The sequence below is a fragment of the Ciconia boyciana genome, chromosome 4 (genome assembly GCF_034638445.1).
Source record: "Ciconia boyciana chromosome 4, ASM3463844v1, whole genome shotgun sequence".
Classification (NCBI taxonomy): domain Eukaryota; kingdom Metazoa; phylum Chordata; class Aves; order Ciconiiformes; family Ciconiidae; genus Ciconia; species Ciconia boyciana.
The window spans coordinates 12,511,016-12,532,066 of record NC_132937.1 but is presented as its reverse complement, the minus strand read 5'-3'; the positions used below and the strand labels follow the sequence as shown (position 1 = coordinate 12,532,066).

At 49.8% G+C, this 21,051-nt stretch overlaps 1 protein-coding gene across 3 annotated transcripts in view; it reads left to right on the top strand.

Annotated features, from left to right (window-relative positions):
• Positions 1 to 21,051, top strand: part of RUSC2 (RUN and SH3 domain containing 2) — a 37,014-nt gene that overhangs the window by 9,731 nt on the left and 6,232 nt on the right. For 2 of the 3 annotated variants that reach the window (XM_072859028.1, XM_072859027.1), the window contains exons 3-6: positions 10,157 to 12,130; positions 17,400 to 17,543; positions 18,677 to 18,753; positions 20,797 to 20,971. In XM_072859028.1, coding sequence (XP_072715129.1) covers positions 10,264 to 12,130; positions 17,400 to 17,543; positions 18,677 to 18,753; positions 20,797 to 20,971 — 2,263 coding nt within the window. In that variant the 5' untranslated portion in view covers positions 10,157 to 10,263. Of the gene's footprint in view, positions 1 to 10,156; positions 12,233 to 14,650; positions 15,440 to 15,964; positions 16,166 to 17,399; positions 17,544 to 18,676; positions 18,754 to 20,796; positions 20,972 to 21,051 lie in introns of all 3 variants that reach the window. The other variant, XM_072859030.1, reaches the window with a different exon arrangement.

Below are 21,051 nucleotides of genomic sequence, written 5' to 3'. Positions count from 1 at the left end.
CCTGCGAGGGATAAGTTTCTCCTCTCAGAAGAAAAGTATGTGTAATAATTAGGAGTGCCTGGTCTGCTTCATAAGTATTTTATTAAGGTTCTGGCTTGCCTTTTGTTAGTTCTGTTGCATGGAAAATATTCTGTTATGTAAATTGATGCTACAGTTTAATCCAGATCCTCTGAGTTCTGCCTTGCTGCTGGCCACGCGAACATACGAGCCCACCCACACATCAGGAGGACAGTTGGAAAGAGATTGGTGACAGGACCAAAGATCAGGGAATACTCTTGTATGTGAGCAGAATAAAAAGCTTGGGACTGCTCAGAGGGGTGGCAAATGTAATAGAAAAGATTATACTCTCCCTGCCCTAGCCCAAGGACAAGTAATGAAGTTAAATGCCAGTATGTTCAAAAGGACTGGCAGACAACTACTACTGTGGCTTGTAATTAGCTGTGGAACTCACTGGTTCAGGAAGTTACAAGCCCCAAAAGTTGCAAGAATTCAGAAAAAAAATTGGACACTATAAGGGATGTCAAGAATATATAGCATTATGGTTGTATAGGCACCTATCTTACTATGGGAGGGTTGTGAAACCTGCTTCTAGATGTAAACTGTTCCCATGTGGAGGAGGCTGCCTGTGACCGGGGGAGGGGGGGGGGGTTGTGAGAATGGAGCAGCTGGTCACTCATTTGCCCGCTTTGGGGTTATTACACCTCATGCAGAGCATCTGAACTCTGCTAGCAAAGGTGAAGGATGTGGCTTCACCTGTCTGATTCAGTCCACAGACATCTGTGTTCCTGTGCTGAAATCAAAACTTCCCTGTAGCAGTTGATCCATGAAGACTAAATATATTAATCTGTCCGTTACTTCTTTCTCCTCCCTCTATTTCTGAGCTAGTGTCAACACTTGCCCTAGATTTTTTCTTGAAAAAAGCATTCTTGATAGACTTGTTTTGGCCAGGAAGGTCATATCAAGACCTGCTGTATAGTGCAAAAAGTGGTTTCTAATCTTGCATGGTCTCGCTATGGTCCAAAGATTTGTTCCCAGTTCAGAAGCTTCTTGTCCCATCATCTTGGGAATCATTCTGCCTTTCTTTTGCCAAGCCTGAATTCTGCTGAAATGAGATTCAGACGGCATTTGGACTTGATTACAGAGGGCCTGTTTGTTCAGGAATTTGGCCATAAAAGGGTCAAGAAATGCACATTCTTAACAGTAATCAGGCAAATTCCCTTTTCAAACCTGTGTGCTACAGGGTCTTTTCCTCCAGCTACCTTCTAGGGATTGCAAAATCCAGCCTGTAGACTAAAAGCAGTTGGGTATCAGCAGCAAAAGTATATGTGGTCCTGATGTCCTTCAGAGGGCAGGATAAATTTGATGCATTACTCTCATCAGATGCTGCCTTTATTGGGCTGTTACTCAGCCTTTTTTTACTCATCCCCAAATCAGGGTGCTGTCAGCCTCCAGACCGTTGAATTGCTTATTGCATATTCCTGCTCTGGAGAGACAGAAAATTTCTTTCTGTGTATCCAGTTATTGCTTCTGCTCTTGTTAGAACTACCTAGAGCTGGGAAGGGTTAAAGTTTCCTGCAGTTTTAGCAGGAATCGGCTGTTGGACATAGCTGCTGTTTGAAAAACCATTTAGACATGCAGTGTGAAGAAGAACAGCTGGGATGTTTTCTGTTTGTGCTTGATTTTGGAGCTCCTGATCTGGTTGCACACAGTATGTATTAAATTCCATATAGGATTGCATCATTTAAAAATAATAAAGCTCTGCAGATGCAGGCATTCTGGCTATCTGACAGAACTGATGCCCATCACTGCTAGGTAATGCCATACCTGCATTGCTTCTCCTATTCACTTGGACGTGGCTACCTAGTCCTGGTAGCAAACCATTGCACCACTGCTGTGTCCAAGTCTGAAAATAATCCTGCTAGGGCTTTTTGACATCTCTAGCTGCTTTATTTATGGTGACTTGTGGGGTGATACCTTAGTTATTTCAAGAACTTGACCCTGCTGTGGTTTTACTTCACTCTCCCTTAGCCACCTTTGCTGCCTGTTCTGCTTTTGCTATGTTGCTACAAGAGGTTGTATATCTGTAATCTTCCATCCCAGAAATGTTTGGTTTTCCACTTGATAGTGAGTGATTCCTACATACGTGGAGCTCTGGGTTGAACAGACAGTAAACATAATTTTACAGCCTCTTTGAGTTATCTTAAGACTGAGTTCCTTATTTCTTGGGCTTTCTTCAGTGGTCACTGATGCTTTTGCCTTGCAGGGAGGGTTCAGGATTGTTTTGCAGCTGTGATTCCGGCAATGCATGATCTGGACAGAAATGCAATGCCAGTTTTAATCTGGATAGAGAGGAAGCAACAGTGAAGATATGCAGCCATGGAGTGGCTGGAGTCTGTATGGATGTGCTGACCTGTACTGCAGTAAGATCTTATTCACTGTGAAGACCTTCTTTGTCCCTTTTAGGGCTTAGTTCATCTTTTCCCCAAGTCATGAAGGTGATAGGGGATCTAGAACTACTTGAGATGCAGGTGTCCTCATGTACTTTTTCTTTGTGTAGATGAAACTTGCTTCTGAAATTATCCTCCCATAATCCTTGGATAAGCAGGGCCTCTCCTTTGCCATGGTCTGGGCAAGGCCAAGTTATCTGAAGCCAGATTCCAGTAAATGTTAGGGAAGAAAGTCCTGAGGGCACAGTGGAAGTGATTCATGATCTCTCATTGAGAGGTCTTTCCAAAATATAGTAATTCTAGGGATGATTCAGATCCCCAGCAACCCCTGAAATCTCCAGTGCTGTTGAGAATATCTCCATCTGTACGAAGCATCTGTGCCCCCTCCACCTCTTGCTATGATTTCGGGAGCCTTCGCCCCTGCGGCGCACACCTGAGCAAGAATGGCTGCTCATTCACCGTTGCGTGTAGCCATATAACAGACTTCGGGAGCAGCTTTGCCATCTTGTATGCCTGCAGGCACAGGTCAGAGACCTGGCTTTGATCCACAAAGCTGCGCTGAGTTTGATCCCTGACTCCCTCAGCAGGACACTTTATTCCCTGCCCTGCTGTGGCTGTTGTGGTGGAGAGTTTTGAGCTCACAGGTCCCAGGTGTAGTTGTTGGTGGGAAAACCTTCAGTCCACGCTTCTGCTGGCTTTGACTCTGGTTGACCCACAACTGCTGACTGTATTTTTGTCACTACTCAACTGCAGCCTCTGGTTCCTAGGGTCCTGAGTCAGGCAGGTCTGTAAAAGGAGCATGTTCATGAGGTGGCCAGCTGATAGTCACAGCCCTGCTTCGCGGCTAAGCCCTGGCCAAAACTGTGCAGCTAAGGAGGAGTTAAGCTTGGCATCTTAGCTACTGATTCTGCCCAGCTATTTTGTTTGCTTATAAGAATTTTTCCTCATCTGTGTGGGTTCTTGAGTACTCTGGGAATCATGCAGCAGCCAGGCTCCAGCACTCAGACAGATCCATGTTTCAGAAAGGAATTGTGTAATTTCTGCTCTTGTAAGATCTTCAATATGCTTTCAGAGTGCTCAGGCAGAAAGATGCTATAGAAGTGCATAGTCCTCCTCCTCCTGCTGCTGCTACTAGAGTGTCTGTGATAAGAAAGGATTTACTGTGTCTGCAGTTTAATTCAGCAGCAATTTTGGTGTGATATTAACAGCTAGAAACATCAGGTTTTTTCTCCTCTGGATTTGCATATGGTAATTAAGAGCATATAGGGTGGGGCCTGGGGCAGAGGATGGGCTGTGGAAAGAAGGAGGAGCAGGTTCCAACCCAGATCACCTCCCATGAGTCACGGCCTATAAGTGGCTCCTGTCACATGCCAGATGATGAGTCATAGAGCAAGAGAGCACAGAAATGGGAAAAACTGGTTCAGTCACTGTCTGGCTCCTGTGTTAGCCGGTATAGATCTGCTGCTTGAGCTATTTCTGATGTCTTCTGTAACTCAAAATGCCCAAAGCAGCTGGGGCTTCTTTTCCTCTGACTGGGAGGCAGTACCTGCCTCATGCTACTTGTGTCATCGGCAGGAATACATGTACTGCTACTTATTTTCATCTCACTCAGCCTATCATCTCTGCTGGCAAGCCCCTCATCCCTGACCTGAGCAGCTCCTTGCTGTCATGTGTGCAAGGGCTGTGATTGATCATCACATGCTGCAGTTTCCATTTTGAACACATCATAATCCTATATAGTTCTGGGATGTAATGATACATTAATAATGGGTTTAGTCAGGCTGTCCTGGAAACCGCTGGAAAAAGCTCTGGCCCAGGCAGCACCTCGCTGTGGAAAGAAAAGGGAAGTGGTCTTTTCAGGAATCACTGCTCAGGACCACAACAGGAACTAGCCTGAGCTGAGGCAGAAATTTAGGAAGTATTTAGTCTTTCTGTCTTGTGGCAGCCCCCTTTAAACACTGGGTGCTGGAATATTCACCCTGGGACCAGACAGACCACCCTCACTATGCTCCCTGTTCCCTGAGGCAGGGAAGGAGAACTGAAGGTTTAGGATGAGTCAAAAAACTAGTATTTCTTTTTACACCTTTTCTTTCATTAAACGTGCTGGATGATTTACTAAAGCATTTACTGAAGGCATGAATTTGGCAGAGATGTATTAGCTGGTGAGAAATGAATGAATGTCCAAACAAATACCACTAGCTAGTCCCACCCTACAACAACTTACAGGCTTCCTGAGTCCTCACATTCATCCTCTTCTTACTCACCCAGATGGTTCAGTCATCCCCAGGCCACTCATCCTGTGTCCCTCTTCGCTCACACTGCTCCCTGAATGCCCTCCAGCTTGCTGGAATTTTCCTGTTGAGTTTTTTTAAAACCATTCAGTACTTTCTGGCAGCTTTTGGAGTGGCAAAGCTGGGGCAGGGATGAACTGCATTACTGGGATCCTGGAAACTGGTGCTGGAACCAGTGAGCCCTGAGATCCCTCACACTGCCTGTCCTGTTGAATGTCTGAAGAGTGGCTTTCAGTTTGGATACTTCTACCAGCCCTTTTGCCTGGAGGTAGACTTACAGGGAGTAAACTGAATGTATCTCTCCCCGTGGAGCAAAGAGATGTCTGTATTGTGCCCATGTCTGCAAGCTCACACAAACCGTTGCTTTTTGCAGCATTTCTGCTCATGCTTGTTTTGTAGAGCTGTGTTGGTTTCTTTAAGCATGTTAATGCAAATGCTCCGTAGGAGTCAGGGATTTACATGGAACAACCCTCAAAGAACAAGCAGCTCCAATAAAAAAGGATTTTTGCTGGTTCATCTATGAAACTGAATGCCCAGCTTTTAACTCTGTTTTTCCATCTTTCACCCTTGAGTGACTTGATGGATCTTGGTCCATCTGAGGAAGATGATGATGACAGTGAAACCATAGCCATTCAGAAAGAAGCAGCAAGAATCCTCACAGTTAAAGGTTTACATTGGGCATTCAATTTCATAGATGAAGTGGCTGAGATTTGTAGAAACAGTAATTTGTTCAGAAAAGCCACCCTCCAAAAAGCCAGCATTGCCTCCAGCTGGCAGTTCTGATGATCTTGCTCCTGCCTCTTCATTCTCTGTGCTATATGTGCAATCTTTTTGTATGTAAATCACATTTATTTCTTAAATCTCTGCATGCCTCCCCCACTATTGCATTACATTTTACGAGGAAACTTGTGTCACTGTGTGTTGAACCCAGTCGCCCCACGTGTGCAGCTGAGAGCGCTGAGCAGAGCAGGGTATTAAGCAATCAGCGATGGACCTCCAAAAGCATGGCCAGAGCAGTAACGGATAGCGGGGTATGCCTGGCTGTATGTGACCGCCACACCTAATGCATCAGCACTTGGAGGCAAGGCTGGTGTTTGCACCAGCCCCCTCTTAATTGAAGCAGAGCCTTGCAGACCAGTTTGGAGCTGACTCTGATAGCTTCTGCATCTTCTCAGCAGTGTTGCAGAGGCAGGAGGCTGTACTCCAGAAGCCATGGAGCTGCACCGATCACCCTTAAATCAGCACATCCTCAGTCTTTGAGGGTAGGACAGAGGAGGGATTTGGGGGCCTCTATGTAGTGCTCAGCAAGGACTTACAAGGCATGAGGTGCAGATCTTGAAAGGCTCAGCTATGCAAGGTGCTGTATGCCCCTGTTATCTGCGGCATGCTGCCTCCTTTCTAAAGCGCAGACATGGCTTGGCAGGCAGCTCTCAGATCAGTGCTGAACCATCCTTTGTTGTTCAGCACTTCTCTCCCACTACTTACCTAGAGCTTTGCTGCAGCTAAGGAGTTTTTGCCATGTATATATATATATACACACACACGGGAATATAAGCATTGATAAGCAATTCCACACCACATCATAGGTGTCTCACAAAACACCATCCTTCTCTGTTCTGTATTATCTTGACTGGAGTGAAGCATCCACAGGTAATGAAATGTCTGGCCCTTACCTTCTCCAGGTAACCCTTAGCACTTCAAGAGCGAGCTGACTGAATAAACAATCCATATCTCCCATGTAGCAGCAGATGGTGTCAGTATGGAGAAGGTAAAGAATTTTGACATTTGCAATCAAAATGGCTGTTGTACTGATGTGTCTAGAGTCATTGTGCTCCCTGCGTGCCTCCCTGCCTTGCGCTGCCACAACACACTTTTCTGGGCAGGGATCATTGCTGGATGCTATGTTTGCTGATGTGTGTGTAGGACTGAGCAGGATTCAACACACTGTGGGCTTGCGCTATTGCAAATGATAAATAAGAAGAATGAACTGATTTGGCAAAAAGTGTTCAGGTACAGACTGCCTATCCCCACATCTGGAAACTTCCCCTTGCAGAGGAGTGTGAGAGCTTTACAAGGAGCTGATCAAAGCCAGCAGAATCTGAAACTACTCTGCTTGCTGGATTTTATGCCCCAGTGTCAACCCCAGCCTACCAGACCCTAAATAGAAGAGGGAGGATCCTTCTACAGTCTTCCAGAATCGGGGAGGGAGAGCCAAGGGACAGTATGGCCAGGGAGGGTGCTCTGGTGTTGGGAACTGAATAATCCCTGCACTGGCAGTGCCACTGCCTAACCTCCCTGCATCCCTGAGACAGGAGGAAGCCAGAAGAGGTGTCCCAAGGGAGAAAGAGGTATCTAAGGCAGAAAAAGTGTCATGCATATCCCTAGGGAAGCTGTCAGAATGGCTCCTGGCAGGAGCTGGCTGCGTGCCTCCTGTGATATTGGACCTCAGAGCCTTGTGCTGGGAGCAGGCTGTGGGTGCAGGCAGAGTAGGCATCTGTCTGCTGCAGCATCTGTAATAGCCAGTGAATCACAGTCCACCTGGGGAGCCTGTGCTGCCACTGAAACCAAATAGCTGGGCAGAGTTGCATGTTGCAGCCAGAGCTCTGGAGAGACAGCTGGGAAATGGCTGTGTGTCAGCTCTCTTGACATTTTGCTGTCAAATGTCAAAGTGTGCCTGTGTAAAGCTTGTCCTCTCACAGCAGCATCTGCACCAACATGAAGTGCGTGTTGCTCAGCAGGGCTTGTCAGCAGATCAGTGCTGGTGCTGGAAGCCAGCTCCAAGCAGCCATTTCCCAGAGGCAGCAGAGACCCAGTGCTTCAGCAGTGAAGTGTGCTGTCATCACGCAAAATGTATCCTCAAAATGATGCTTTTCAAGCGGTTGTATTGTGGCGAAACTCAAAATATAGCAAAGCCTTATGGAGATACATGATCTAAGTGTTACAATCAGCTACAAAGGCAGTAACAAGGGCATGGGAAGTCTGAATGAGTAGATAGGCACTGGGGGACCAGGGCCAGGTTTTTTTCCCGTAGTTCTGGGAGGGTAACAGGATAAATAGGAGCTCCTACTGCTATGTGTACCATCAGCGGTGCGCAAGGTTCAAAATGGTACATGAACACTGCCCCAGCTGTTGAACACCACTTTCAGCATGTGTGTGTGCTAGGCACAGAGCCAGGAGCTGCTGTTACCCACAATGGTTCTTGAACAATGTGATCTTGGGAATCCCTGATGTAAAAGATCTCCCAGGAACTGGGCTGAGGACAGACTCATTCCTTTCAGCCTCTGCAGCAGAGGCTGTGGGAAAGGAGCCAGAGGCTTGTAAGACAGAGGAGTCACTGAAAGGGGAGTGAAGGGTGATATAGGTATTAGGGAGACTATAGGTTGGGGGGGAGTTTAGGGTCGCATGATAGTCCAGCTGGATGTGGTCCAAGTGGACCAGGTGACCTCTCTACTTCAGAGCCTAATCCTGGGTGAAACATCCCAGCAGAAGCAGGCATGAGGGTGTGTGTGCCCCCCATATAGGTCCCATGATGATCTCTGGTAGAGTCTACCACAAGGCTTGTCTGCTCACTAACGCTGGTGTTAGCATTAACTTTTACATCATTGGGTGTTTACTGTAAACACCGGGTCCATTTCCATCTTTCTATTTTTTTTCCTGCCACCATTATCCTGTGTCTGTGAGAAGAACTATTATGTGTGGGAGGAAAGTACTTCTTTTGATCTTTTTTTTTTTTTAACATCTTTTAATTGCTATTCTTATGCCATGAAGCTGGAAGAACTGAAGTTCCTGATCTTTCTGTGGAGCTGTCTCATTGCTTACACTGTTGTTCTGACTTCACTTATCCCACATTTCTTAATTTCCCTTCTGGGATCCCATGTGCCATTGCAGCTCTGCTCCAAATCCATTCTCATCCCACAGTCACAAATGCAGGAATAAGGTAGGCAAAGACTCAAATATTGTGAATGCTACTTTCTGGAGTCTGAAGGTCAGTGGTGGCAGCAGACCAGGGGTCCTGGAGTCCAGAGCAGGATCACAGTATGCAGTGTCAGGGTGCTGTGAGCACTGAGGATGCCTGGATGAGATAAGGGATGTGGATTGCTGACCAAGGGTGTTTGGGTCAGGGTTTTCAGAACAAGGATTGATCTATGAGAGCCCTAGTTAATTTTTGAATCCCTCAGGATCATAATGGATCAGCATTGTCTTTTGTGGTTTCTCCCTCTCCTTGCTGCCTTAGCTGCCTTCCAATGCACTTCTCTGCATTGGCTTCTCTGACATATAGAAGGGAGGGCAAGAGGGAAAACCCCCTCCAGACTGTCCTGGAGGCGCTTGCAGGTTGGACCTCTGGGTTAGATGGGGAAGGAGGAATGAACATGTTCTCTGCTCTCCCATATCAAATGCTGGTGAACATCTTCCTCTAGCTTTATGACAACCTGCTATTTACTAAACACTGAGGGAGTTGGGCTCTTAGTGCCCTGCCTGTACGGCTCCTGGGACTGTGGGCTGTGGCAGTGGTACTGTTGTGAAGTGCAGCAGGTAATAAGATAAGCAGATAAGTACTATAGATAATGTGGCAAAGTGTCAGGGAACTGTGAACCAGGCACCCAGAACCACAAGAGGAACCAGCCTGAGCTGAGGCTTAATCATCAGCAAAAGGTTAGCAGAAGGCAATGTGCTGTATGGGACCTATTTAACCATCAGTAGTAGCTCCCCATGGCCTCACTGAAGTCATCCACTCCTTTTCACGAGAGGCCCTTGTGTGCATAAGTAGTTGCATACTTTGGTTTGCTCCCCTGGCACCATTAAAAGAGCTCAGGACCTCATGGGGACTCCTGGATTTTGGAGAAGAATGGTTGTTGCTGCTTTCCTGTTCCAGTCTGTTCCTGCTTTCCAGTCTCTGCCTGGACTTGTGTCTCTCTGATGTTGCAAGGTTTGGCAATGCAGTTAAGTGTTTTGTCTTAAAGGAAAGTTCAAGGTACCTAAAGGCAGGCAAAGGTATTGAATCCAGTGCGAGAAGATGGACTGCTCTCATCAGAGTGCAGCACTTCATTTCAGACCCTGTGCTGTCTGCATGTTTTCCTGTGAGCGTACAGTGCCATCAGCAGTGAGGTCTTCATTTGGCCCAAAGCCTGTGCAGCCCTTTGGCCACTTGAGTGAAATCAGTTACTCACTTCAGATAAGTTTGAGAGGGGTCAGTTGGAAGCACAAGTGTTGTCTCAGGAGTCTGCAGGGAGGGGGGACGTGTTTGTCTTACACTGTGGTGCTTTCCCTGAAGAAGGAGAATTCGGGACCTTGTGCTCAGGTACTTGTGCTGACAAGGACCAGTCTGTTTAGGTCATGAAGTCTTCAGTCAAACCAAGGATGCTTTAGTTACTGCCTTTCCTGAGAGGTGACTTCCTTTGTGTTTTTGTCTCTCTCTAGGTATCTGAATTCCCCCATGAGAAGTGTCCTCCCAGCCTCTCATGTGCACCCCTACCTGTCCATGGGTAGCACCAGCTTAACTGATGTCCTGAAGAGCATTCCTCACCATGGATAGTTCACCCAAACTGACTGGCGAGACACTGATTGTCCATCACATTCCCCTGGTGCATTGCCAGGTCCCTGATAGACAGTGCTGCTCTGTGAGCAAAAGGACCAACCCCTTCTGCCAGCCAGAGCTAGGCATTACACAGACCTCTGCACTTCCGGACAGAGACCTTTCACAAGCTGACTCCTTGGTGTACAGCAGCTTTCTCCAGGCCTCCAAAACCTCAGCAGAGGCCTCGGACAACAAAGAAGGCAAAGCGAGGGACTTGATTGTCCATAGCGTCAGTAAGCAACACAACCCTTTCCTGCTGAATGAGGGTGAAGACTTCAGCATCTTTGGGGATGACTTGGGTCAAAAATCTTTCCACCTTCACAACTCCCTTGTGGCTGGCAAACCTCCCTTTCATCTGCACGAGCTGGCCTTGCCCCCTTTCCACCTCCATGACTCCAACCACATTGTGAAATCCTGGAACATGGCCAGCCGGTCCAGTGTGGTAGACGGGCAAGAGGACAAAATCAGCAGTGATGACGTCCAGAAGAGGAACAATGCGAACCAGTGCCATCAGGCCTCAGAACGCATGGAGCTGGATGAATGTAGCTGCCATTGCGGCAGCTCCTCCAGCTTCTCTTTTGATGGTGGCAACCAGGAGTGGAACCAGAACACGGGTGAATCACTGAGGAATCAGGATGCCCTGCACAGACGGACATGCAGCTGTTCCAGCTCAGAGCTCCAGCACTGTCGCTGCTACAGTTCATCAAGTCAGTCTGAAGTGATTGACCAACAGATGGGCTACATAAGCGACTCTTCCTGCAACAGCTCTGATGGGGTGCTGGTGAACTTCAGTGCTCTCTACAACAAAATGAATGGCCATTCTCGATCTAACTTGAATTCAGCCAACCTGTCCTGTGACTCTTCCTTCTGCAGCCACTCAGACACAGGAGCGTTTTACCTGGATTTGCATTCATCACCCACAGAATCCAAGATGTCTTGTGAGTCACATCACCCAGAGAGTTTGGGGAAGGTGTGTGCGTGTCAACGCTCCTCCTCACCTGTCCTTGACACTAACTGTAACTCCTACCATCTCCACTGCGAGCCTTGCACTTCAGAGAGCTCAGATCTCACTACCTGCTTCCAGAGCCAAGCACGACTTGTTGTGGCTACTCAGAATTATTATAAGTTAGTCACGTGTGACTTGTCTTCCCAGTCATCCCCCAGCCCAGCAGGATCTTCCATAACTAGCTGCTCGGAAGACCATACCAAAGGTAGCCCAGCCCAGCCCACTGAATACTATCTGTTTAGAAGGCCTGACCTGAGACAAGAAAGCAACGTGGAGTGCAGGGAAGAGGAGGCAAAGGGAGAAGCCACCCAGAACATGATTGAGGGTCAGGTCTATGTGAGTATGTCACCACCTAACCTCAACACAAGCCGGCAGCGCTCCAGGAGCTATGATCAGAACCTGGACAGGAGTCCTAGCAGCAGGCTGGGCTCTTTGGAGCGCATGGTGAGCTGTCCAGTCAAGCTGAGTGAAAGTCCAGCAATACCCATCCAGAGTTCCCCCCTGAAGCGAGTGACATCTTTTGCTGAACTGGCTAAAGGCAGGAAAAAGAACAGCACCTCCCCACCACTCCGGTCCAGTGGCGATTCCTCCTTGGAGTTCTCCCCTATCCCTGAGACACAGTGGGATAGCCCAACCTTCCTTGAAGAAAGAGCTCGCCGCAGCCAGAGTCTTCCACCCATGCCCTTTGTCCACAGCCTGAACCGGAGCTGCGAGGGCTTCTGTTTGAATCATGCTTTTGGGGACAGCCAGGCTTTGTGTTCCACCAAAGGCTCAGGCTCCAGTGAGACCGTCCCCAGTGGGCACGGGGCAGGTGAGCAAGCCTCTCTCTCCCTGCTGATGGAGGCAGATGCCAGCTTCCCAGGTAGCTCTGCCAGTGGCCATGGACAAAGAGATGTTAGAGCCCGAGCAGACGGTAAGGAGCCAAACTAGGCAGAATGGAGAAGTAAAAAGAAAGGCTGCGTTTTGGGACATGAGGGGAGCAGCAGAGGAACCTGCATGGTGATGGGAGACTCTGCAGTTTGTTTCCTGGTCTACCACTCCTTGGGACAAAGACCTGCTGTGTTTATTTCAGACCCAGATCAGTGCAAGTGTCTTGTCCTTGTATTTCTAAAGCCTTTTGAGGTTTTGTGCAAACCTCTCATATCGTGTAAGGGAGGACATGGCATTAGCGCTTAGGGTCTGTGCAGCTTGGAGGATTGTCTCCCTTCCAGGGCGTTGTACTCCCCTCTCCCCTAGTCCATGAGAACCACCTGCCTTTAGCCCCCAAGACAGAGATTTGAAGATGCTCAGCAGAGCCATGTTCCCAGCAGACAAAGGGAAGGGAACCATTGAGGAGTTTTTAGCCTTTCTTCTTTGGAGCCACATGGGGCAGAGGTGGGGAGGGAAGAGGCATAGCCAGCAGTCTCCTCTCAATGCAGGATCAGGGAGCTCACACAGTCTCTGCCAGGACTTACAACATGAGTCCTGCAGAGATTAGAGAAGCTGTGTGTCTGCTGGAATATCCTGGCCATATCCTCCACAGTGCATTGGGTTGCAGCAAAGGTTCCTCTGGAGGGTAATTGTCCCAGCTCCCTCTGCAGGAAAGCCTGTAATACATGAATTGCTTTCCACCTTGATATTGCCGTTACATGTCCTGGTGAGGAAGCTGTGTGACAGCCCCATCAGAGATACAGCCATTTCTCCAGCATGGCAGGAGACCTCCATCTCTGCCCTAGACAGTTCTTGTACCTGTTTCACAAGTAAGAGCCTGTCTAAAATGGGGATCTGACCAGACTGCTGTGGTAGATAGCCCCTAACATGCCAAGGACCTGACTGTCTCCATTTAATGCCCTGAAAATTTCTGGCAGGAGATAGGAAGAACATGTCATTCATTACCATGGCAGGTATGGGAGAGATTTTGGCCTTTGGAGCAAGAGTTTTTTGTGTATTGTCCTGTTTGTTTATTGAGCCTTGAACGTGCACTTGGTGTGGGATGGCAGGGAAGGCAGGTCTTCTGGGAGAAGGCAGCCATGGGAGCAGCCCTCCTGGTTTGCAGAGGGAGTGCTTGGAAGGAGCAAGAGCTGCTCAGGGAGTGGGAGGAGGGGGCAGACAGGAGCTCTCAGGGCAATATATCCCAGCAGTTCCTGCACCCCCTTCTGCGGTCCCTTCCTCTGCACTGTGACAGCAAGGCAGGCATTAGCGCTGTGTGGAAAGCTCCTGCCTGCAGCTGGAGATAGAGGCAGAGCTGCCTCGTGCCAGCTGAGAGCAGCATACAAGCCTAGAGGGTCTGAGAAGGGACTAGAGGGAAAGCAAGCCCTGCTAAAGGCTAGCTATAGGGAGAGAGGCCTGGCACACCCCACAGGCAGCAAGTAACACCAGGGCTCTGCTTGGGATGGGTCCTTTGTCCCAGGATTTGCTGTGGGCTGGAGGAGTGGTGGGGAAGGCAAGCCAGAAGCTGCCATGCCACACTGGGATGCAGTGTGGTGATCAGGGATCCCAGTCAGCCCCGTGTGTGCATCCAGCGCTCTGTGTGTTGTGCACTGTGTGCACAGCATGTCATGCTTCAGCTGCATCCCTCAGGATATTGTGGCCCCACCAGGAGCTGCAGGCATGCACGCATAGGAGATAAACCCAGCACATACCCTTAGGAAATCCCTGTCAGTCATTTGCTGAAGCAGACCTGCCTTTTCCAGGCTTGGAAGCTCTTCTTATTCTGCTGTGGGCCTGATTCGGTTGGGAATGTCCTGCTTGGGTCTGGTACAGGCAGGGGGAGGAAGGGAGCTATGTGCTCAGAGGGGGAACAGTTACAGGAGAAAGGAGGGAGGGAGAAGGGGAAGCAAGCGGCCTTTCCAACAGCACTGAGTGCGATGTGGGATGCAGAGCTGCGGTGCTATTGCATGTAATGCTTGTGCTCAGTTGAATGAGTCAGGATAAGAAATCTTGCTGTACCGCAGTGCATTGGGCCATGTCTTTGTGGTACTGCCTGGATGGAGGCAGGCTGAGGGCAGGCACTTGGGGCCATGGCTTGTGCTGTCCTGAGAGCTAGGGATGGGGAAAGGATGGGAATCTGGTGACCCTACCAGGAGAGAGAAGCCCCCAGTGCAGCGCCCTACTCTTCCAGGCAGCTGTCAACAGCTGGAAACTCTGCATTTGAGGCCACATGTCTTTATCCTGCCAGCTCATGATGTGTGTAACCGGTTCAGACTTGAACCACTCTGCTTGTGTCACTGGCCTCTAGCTCATCCTCTTCCCACAGCTGAGAGCAGGGTCCCTTTTGCCTGTGATCTGCCAGGCTGACAATGACTGTCCCTCTGCCTATCCTCACACTCTGTCCCCCTTTCTCTCCCCAAAGGTAGTGGCACAGACAGCAAACCTGTGGTACGCTACAGCAAGGACCAGCGTCCCACAACTCTGCCCATCCAGCCCTTTGTTTTCCAGCACCTTTTCAGCAAGCCACCCAAGGTCCGTGCTCTGCACAGCCATTTTGCCTCCAGCCTTTCCCAACTCTACAGCTTGTCCAGCAACTGGCCTGCCAGCCAGCAGATCTCCTCCAATTCCCAGTCCTCAGCCTCAGCCACCTCACCAGAGCAGTCAGCAGCAGCAGGGAGCCAAGCCCACAGCACACTCCTGACCCAACGCTCAGTGGATGGAGCTGCCTCCCGCAATGATGGCTGCATTAAGAAGCCTGCCCCCGAGACAACCCGTCCGTCCCCCCTGGGGAGTTACTCTCCTGTGCGATGCAACATGCCTTTCTTTCAAAGCATGGACTCCTCTTCCTCACCCACCGCAGAGAGGGCTGAAGAGAGCCAGCCTCCCAGGAGCAGATCCTGCCCCATCTCTGCCAGACTGCTTCCTATGAGGTCTTCCCCTGCTGTCAGTGCCATGCAGCCCTCCCAAACCACCAAAGCTGATGCCCTGAGACAAAAGGAGAACCCCAAGCCTGTTCCCAAGAAGGAGGCATCACTGGAGCCAAGCCCACTGCTCTCCGAGTACCGACTCCACAGTGGGTCCTTCCTGCCCCTCTCAGTGGACAGTATGCCCATGAGCAGAGTGGGAGGCCATGCAGATCCCCACTGGAGGAGTGGCAGTGAGACCAGCAGCTCTGGTCCCCCGAGCAGCATGGGAATACGGCCCCTCAATGGTAGGTTCCCATCCGCCAGGACGTGCTAGTCTGGAACATCTCCAGCTCTCTGGCTACTGCTCCCTATAGTACCACCCTCCCTTATAGCTGCAGCCCAGGGCAAAATTGCATCTGGGTGCTGCAGCACCCAACAGCCCCCATCATCACTCTGCCTGCAAAAGAAAGTCGTATGCTAAGAGCATGTCTGTCCAGTCCCGACTTCTACACTGTGTCTCTGGAGAGGGTAGCATGGGGCTGCTGATCTTACAGCACCCCACACCAGGTGCTTGCACCCCAAACCTGCTCCCTCTTTGCCCACAGCCATGAGGCCACCCAGGCTCCTGCCCTGCTCTGCCAGGCTGTGGCCTCTGCCTCCCTTCATGTATGTATGCTAATGTCCTGAAACGCTGCTGGACTTTTAACTAACTTGCTGTCTCTCTTTCTCTGTCCTTCCTCTTTCTCATCCTCTCTCTCCCCATTTCCCCTCCATGTCCTCTCATCTGCTCACATCTTCCCATCTGGCGCTCACTGCCCACGCTGTTTTAGCAAACCACCTCTCCCCCCAAGCGCTGAAGTGGCGGGAGTACAGGCGGAGGAACCCTCTGGGTCTGGACCACGTTTCGGGGCTGCCCAGCTTAGCAGGCAGCCTAGACAGGAGGCAGCAAGAGCCCCGGCTGAACCGGGGGAACCCCATCTTTGAGCTCCCTGGAACTCTCAACACCAGCCGTTTCCACTGCAAGCTGAACGGTGCGCACCACCTTTCGGTTGGGGGGTCTTGAAAGGTGACCTTGGGGCTCAGGTTCAGTATCCCAGCTATGCCTGGCCTCATCACTGCTCTGCCTGCTCTGAGCGAGAGGAATGATGCATCTGCTCACAGTGGGGCTGAGGGGTACAACACGAAGGTGAAAATTGCCTCACTGATGGGTACACTCTGTGTGGAGCCTCCCTTCTTCTCCACAAGGTGAGAGCAGTCAGGTCTGGCTCTGGGCTGGATTGAAGGGGAAAGTGAATGGCCCAAGAGCTGGCTCAGACCTCAGCAAGTGCTCCTGGACTGTGTCCAGCTTGTAGTTCATGTCTCATATAGGAGTTGTGACCCTTGGAGATCTCATGTCTGTGCCCCATGGTGTCTGCCCATCTGCCCCAACCCTGGCAGCATGCTAGGTGCTGGGCTGTAGCATTCATGGGGCAGCTGGCAACACTGTAGGGCTCCACGGAGCTCTGTCTTCTCCATGCTCTGCCCTTAAGGTCTTCTCTGTCCTCCAAAACCTATGTAGGAAGGGCTGAGAGTGGCAGGCTGCTTTTGGCTGAACCTTTGGGAGTCCTCCGGGAGGAGCAGAGAGGTCTGTTTGTGGGAGGGAGAGCGTTCTTGAGGCCAGCCCCAAGTCATGGAGTGAATTCCCCAAAGCTCTACACCTCACTTCCAACCCAAACAGTTTCTTCATCCCTCCTTCATGGGAAGATGCCTAGCCCAGAGCTGGGGAATCAACCAGATGGAAATCGAGCACATGAAAGAGCTCCTGCAAAAGTCACCCCTTGAAAATAGAGACCATCTCAGGGGACAGGCAGAAGGCATGCAGTTTGTTGCCTGTGGATGCCTGTGTGTGACAAGTAGGGATTTTCTCTGTGCTCTACTTTTGACCCCACTTGCTGGGGCTATCCACACAGCAGCCCTGAGATTCTGGTGCAGTGAGGTTTTCCTTAGCACCAGCTCATGAGGGTGAACCTCCCACAGCATCTTCCAGTGCCCATGGGCCCCCAGTCAAGCTGGAGCTAGATGTTGGGTGGGCTGTGGGGTTGAACTCTACAGGCTCATGTTGCAAACCATTGCTGGAAGAGTAACAAGCCTGTAGCCTTGCTGTCTTAGACAGGCTGGTGTGAAGACTCCTGCTGGTGCAGGTTGCTTCTGGGAAAAGCAATATGGGAGAGGCTTTGGTATAAGGGCTTGGGGCTGATACTTCTCCTCCCTGTCTTGGCCCTGCAGGGCAGTCTATGAGGCAACTCCAGCTTACCTACACTGACTTCTTCCCTGACTACTTCTCACTAGCGGAGAAACCCCCTGCTGAGTTCTGCCTCTCCCCAGATGGCAATACAGAGTCCATCTCCATCGACCTGCTGCAGAAGAAGGGTGAGTCCATGTGTCTTGTGACAGTGGAGGAGGGTGTGGCGTAGCGCAGCATAAGGCAAATAGTGCTTCTCTCTATCTTATCTCTGTAGACATAATGGTTTCTTTCCCTGCCCTTCTCTACTGTAGCATCATAACTACATCTCCCCCTGGACTGATGGCTGTTTCCATGGCAGGTTCTTGTGTTCTCTGCACCATGCCATGTGCCACAGAGTATGTTTGAGCTGCTTGTCCTAGGAAGTATGATTAGAAAGGATCTTAAGTCCACAAGAAAGGGCGGAGAGAGCAGGCAAGCACAGGAGTGTGACCCTAAGGCAGGGCATGCTGCCACCCCTGTCTCAGTATACAAGGGTAGACCTGTGAATCTGTGTGATGTTGCAGATGTGCTAGCCTGAGATTTTGTAATTTAGGTAAAAGGTCTGTTGGGTCCTACATGGTAAAGCATTTATGTAAAAGGGTGGGAGAAAGGATTCCAAAGCAGGACAAGATATGGCTGTGATGAGACCCATGGTAGAGGCAAGCTTGGGGACTGGGTTGTTGACAGCTGCCTTGGTAATCATGTCAGAGGCAAGGGATGTGCAGAAAGGTTCCCATGCCTTTGCCAGCTATGTGTTGGTGATTACCAGATGGCAGCCTTCCCCTCTATTCCACTTCTGTTCTTGCATCATACTGATGCAGATGTCAGATTACCCACCACTGGCTTGTTACTGAAAGTCATTACATAGCTTGCCAAATGCATGGCTTCTGCCCTGCCACCCTGTAAGATAAAAGCAGCAAAAGACTCATTGTCTCAGACCCCATCTCTGCTCCCTCAAGGGATGGTGCGTGGAGGTGATGGTCTGTGTCCCTTGGGAACATTGACAGGGTGTCTTATGCTTCAGCCACTTCTAAAGGTTGTCATACTGTTGGGCTGATACGTGAGTGTTGGAGGCAGCAGGGATAGATTTGGTGAGGAATTAGGAGGGGTTCTGCATGTTTTTGGCAGAGAGCCGACATGAGCTGATCATGTCACCAGAGAGGGCATGTGTGCTGACATGGGCTTGAAATGCCGCTGCCTGATTTATTCATGAAGTGTTTGGTCAGGGTCTGACCTAGAAGCACCTCAGGCAGCTCTCTGACTCTGTCTTTCCCTCTAGGTCTGGTGAAGGCAATCAACACTGCTGTTGACCTGATTGTGGCTCACTTTGGAACCAGCAGGGATCCAGGGGTGAAGGTAAGTCTTGCTTTCAGTATGGCTTCTCAACATCATGAGTGACATGGAGAGGATGGAGAAAGATTTCCTCTCCATTCTCTTCCAGTTAAAAAACTACAGGGTATCCAATGAAGCTAGTAGTACCAAGAACAAAACAAACAAAGGTGATGGTACATCATGCAGCAGATAGTAAATCTGTGACAATTCTTGCTGTATGATGCTGAGGGTGCTAAAAGGTTATGTGGATTTAAGGGAAGATTGGAAAAACACAGGGAAGGGAAATTCATTGTGTCTACTAAACACATAGGAATCATGTCCAGCTTAGGTAGTCTCTGAGTTGAAAGCAGTTGTAGGCTGGGAGAGTATTAAGGGGAAGTATTATATGTTTGCTCTGGTTTGATTCTTTCTTATGTACTTACTCATGGCTCTTTATAAGAGAGAATATCAGGCCAACTGGACTTCTGGTCTGATGCAGTACACCAGCTCTTTTTTCTCATATAGTGGAGAGATGTGTTTCCCTCCTCCACCCATCCAGTGATTCTGTTCTGGCACTGATGCCAGGGCACAGTGCAGTGTCTCCAATCCCTTGATGTCTCACAGGGCTCTGTAATGATAAAAAAGTGCATCAGTCATTGCCCATCTGGGGCAGTTGGGCCTCCCCTATAGCCCTTGCCATGAACCCACTAGCTTCAGAGTTCATCTAGGTTGCCCATGGGGCTGACTGTCTTCAGCCTATGCTCCCCTCATCTCTCATTTCTGGAATAACACAGGCAGAGCAAGCTTACTTCTGTTTGTACCAGCCAGTGTTTGTAGTCCTGTGACACTCAGCATCTTTGTGGTGCCTCCTCTCAAAGCTGAATGCTCTGCTTCAGTCGCAGGGACTCTGGGGCAGCAACGTGACAGTTTGGACATGACAACTGCCCTGGAGTGCCATCCCCAAGGAGAAACCTGACTGGGACAGATTCCAAGCCCATTCAATCTTATCTCAGAGCCCAGGGTAATTTGCCCCTAATTATAATTGTTGCTGATGCAGAGATTGCTGTGCAGCATAACTGGAGCTGTTTGGATTTCCGCAGCTTTTGAAAGCTTCACTGTGAATTTCCTATTCTTGCAGTGTTTGTTTGGGGAATAATTGCAACATTCCCCCATTACTTTACTTGCCAGACAACACTGTGGTTTTGATCTGGGGTTTCATTATGTGTCAGTGTGCCAAGGGCTGAGCATCCACCTGTCAAAAGGCAGCACCCATCCCTGATACTCCCACACTCAATGGATCTGGCAGGATTATTCCTGACCCAGAAGTTCAGTCTCAGTTCAGGACCTTTGTGGACCCGTGCCAACTGGCCAGTGTAATTCCAGCTCAGCTGGTAAAATCTGTGCCCTGAACACAACTGCCTGGGACCACCGACATGATGTGCAAGGATGGGGGCTGACCCCTTTGGATAGACCCCTCAGCAGTTCAAGGACTGTATGCAGCAGAATATGTCCCTGCTCTGCTGATGCTGGGCTCTTACATGCTTCTTCACCTCAACCTGGGCTCTGTCCATCCATTTTGCCCTTGCCCTGTTTATTTATAGTAATCCCTAGGAATTATAGCTCTGCATGTCACTGAGTTAAGTGTTCCTTAACCCCTCGGTACTGGAAGTTCCTATGTCGCTTGCTGCTTCCTACTTCAAAAATAGCAACAAGAAAATCTACAGCAGCAGAAAAAGCCCCTACTCTCTTCTTCCTCCAGCAGGACAGCCTTGTTATACCCGTAGGGAGAACTGGGCATCCCTTCTAACTGGGATATCCTCTTCTCAAGCTGGGATATTCTCTTCCCAAGCTGTTGCAAGGTCATCCCAGCCTGGGGCAGACCTTGCAGGGAGCAACCCAGAATTGGTGTATGAGGCAGCAGGGGTGAAGGGGAAGAGCCTGCCTGTTCAAGGAGCTGCTGAGCATCATTGTAGCCTGGATATTGCCTGCTGGGTGTCTGTAATAGGCAAGTGGAACTGGACTGTTTGCATGCATCTGTACCTTGTAGAGCAGTTACCAACCCTCTCCCTGTTGCCTATTCTCCCTTAGGCCAAACTTGGGAATAGCTCCGTGAGCCCCAACGTGGGGCATCTCATCCTGAAATACCTGTGCCCTGCTGTCCAGGACATCCTGAGTGACGGGCTCAAGGCTTATGTCCTGGACATGATCATTGGCCAGAGGAGGAACATCCCCTGGAGCATGGTGGAGGCATCCACCCAGCTAGGTATGGAGGGTGTGCAGCGATGCCCATCGCTCTGCAGTACTCCTGTGTTGTGGCTGGGAGGTGCTGGGGAAGGTTGACTA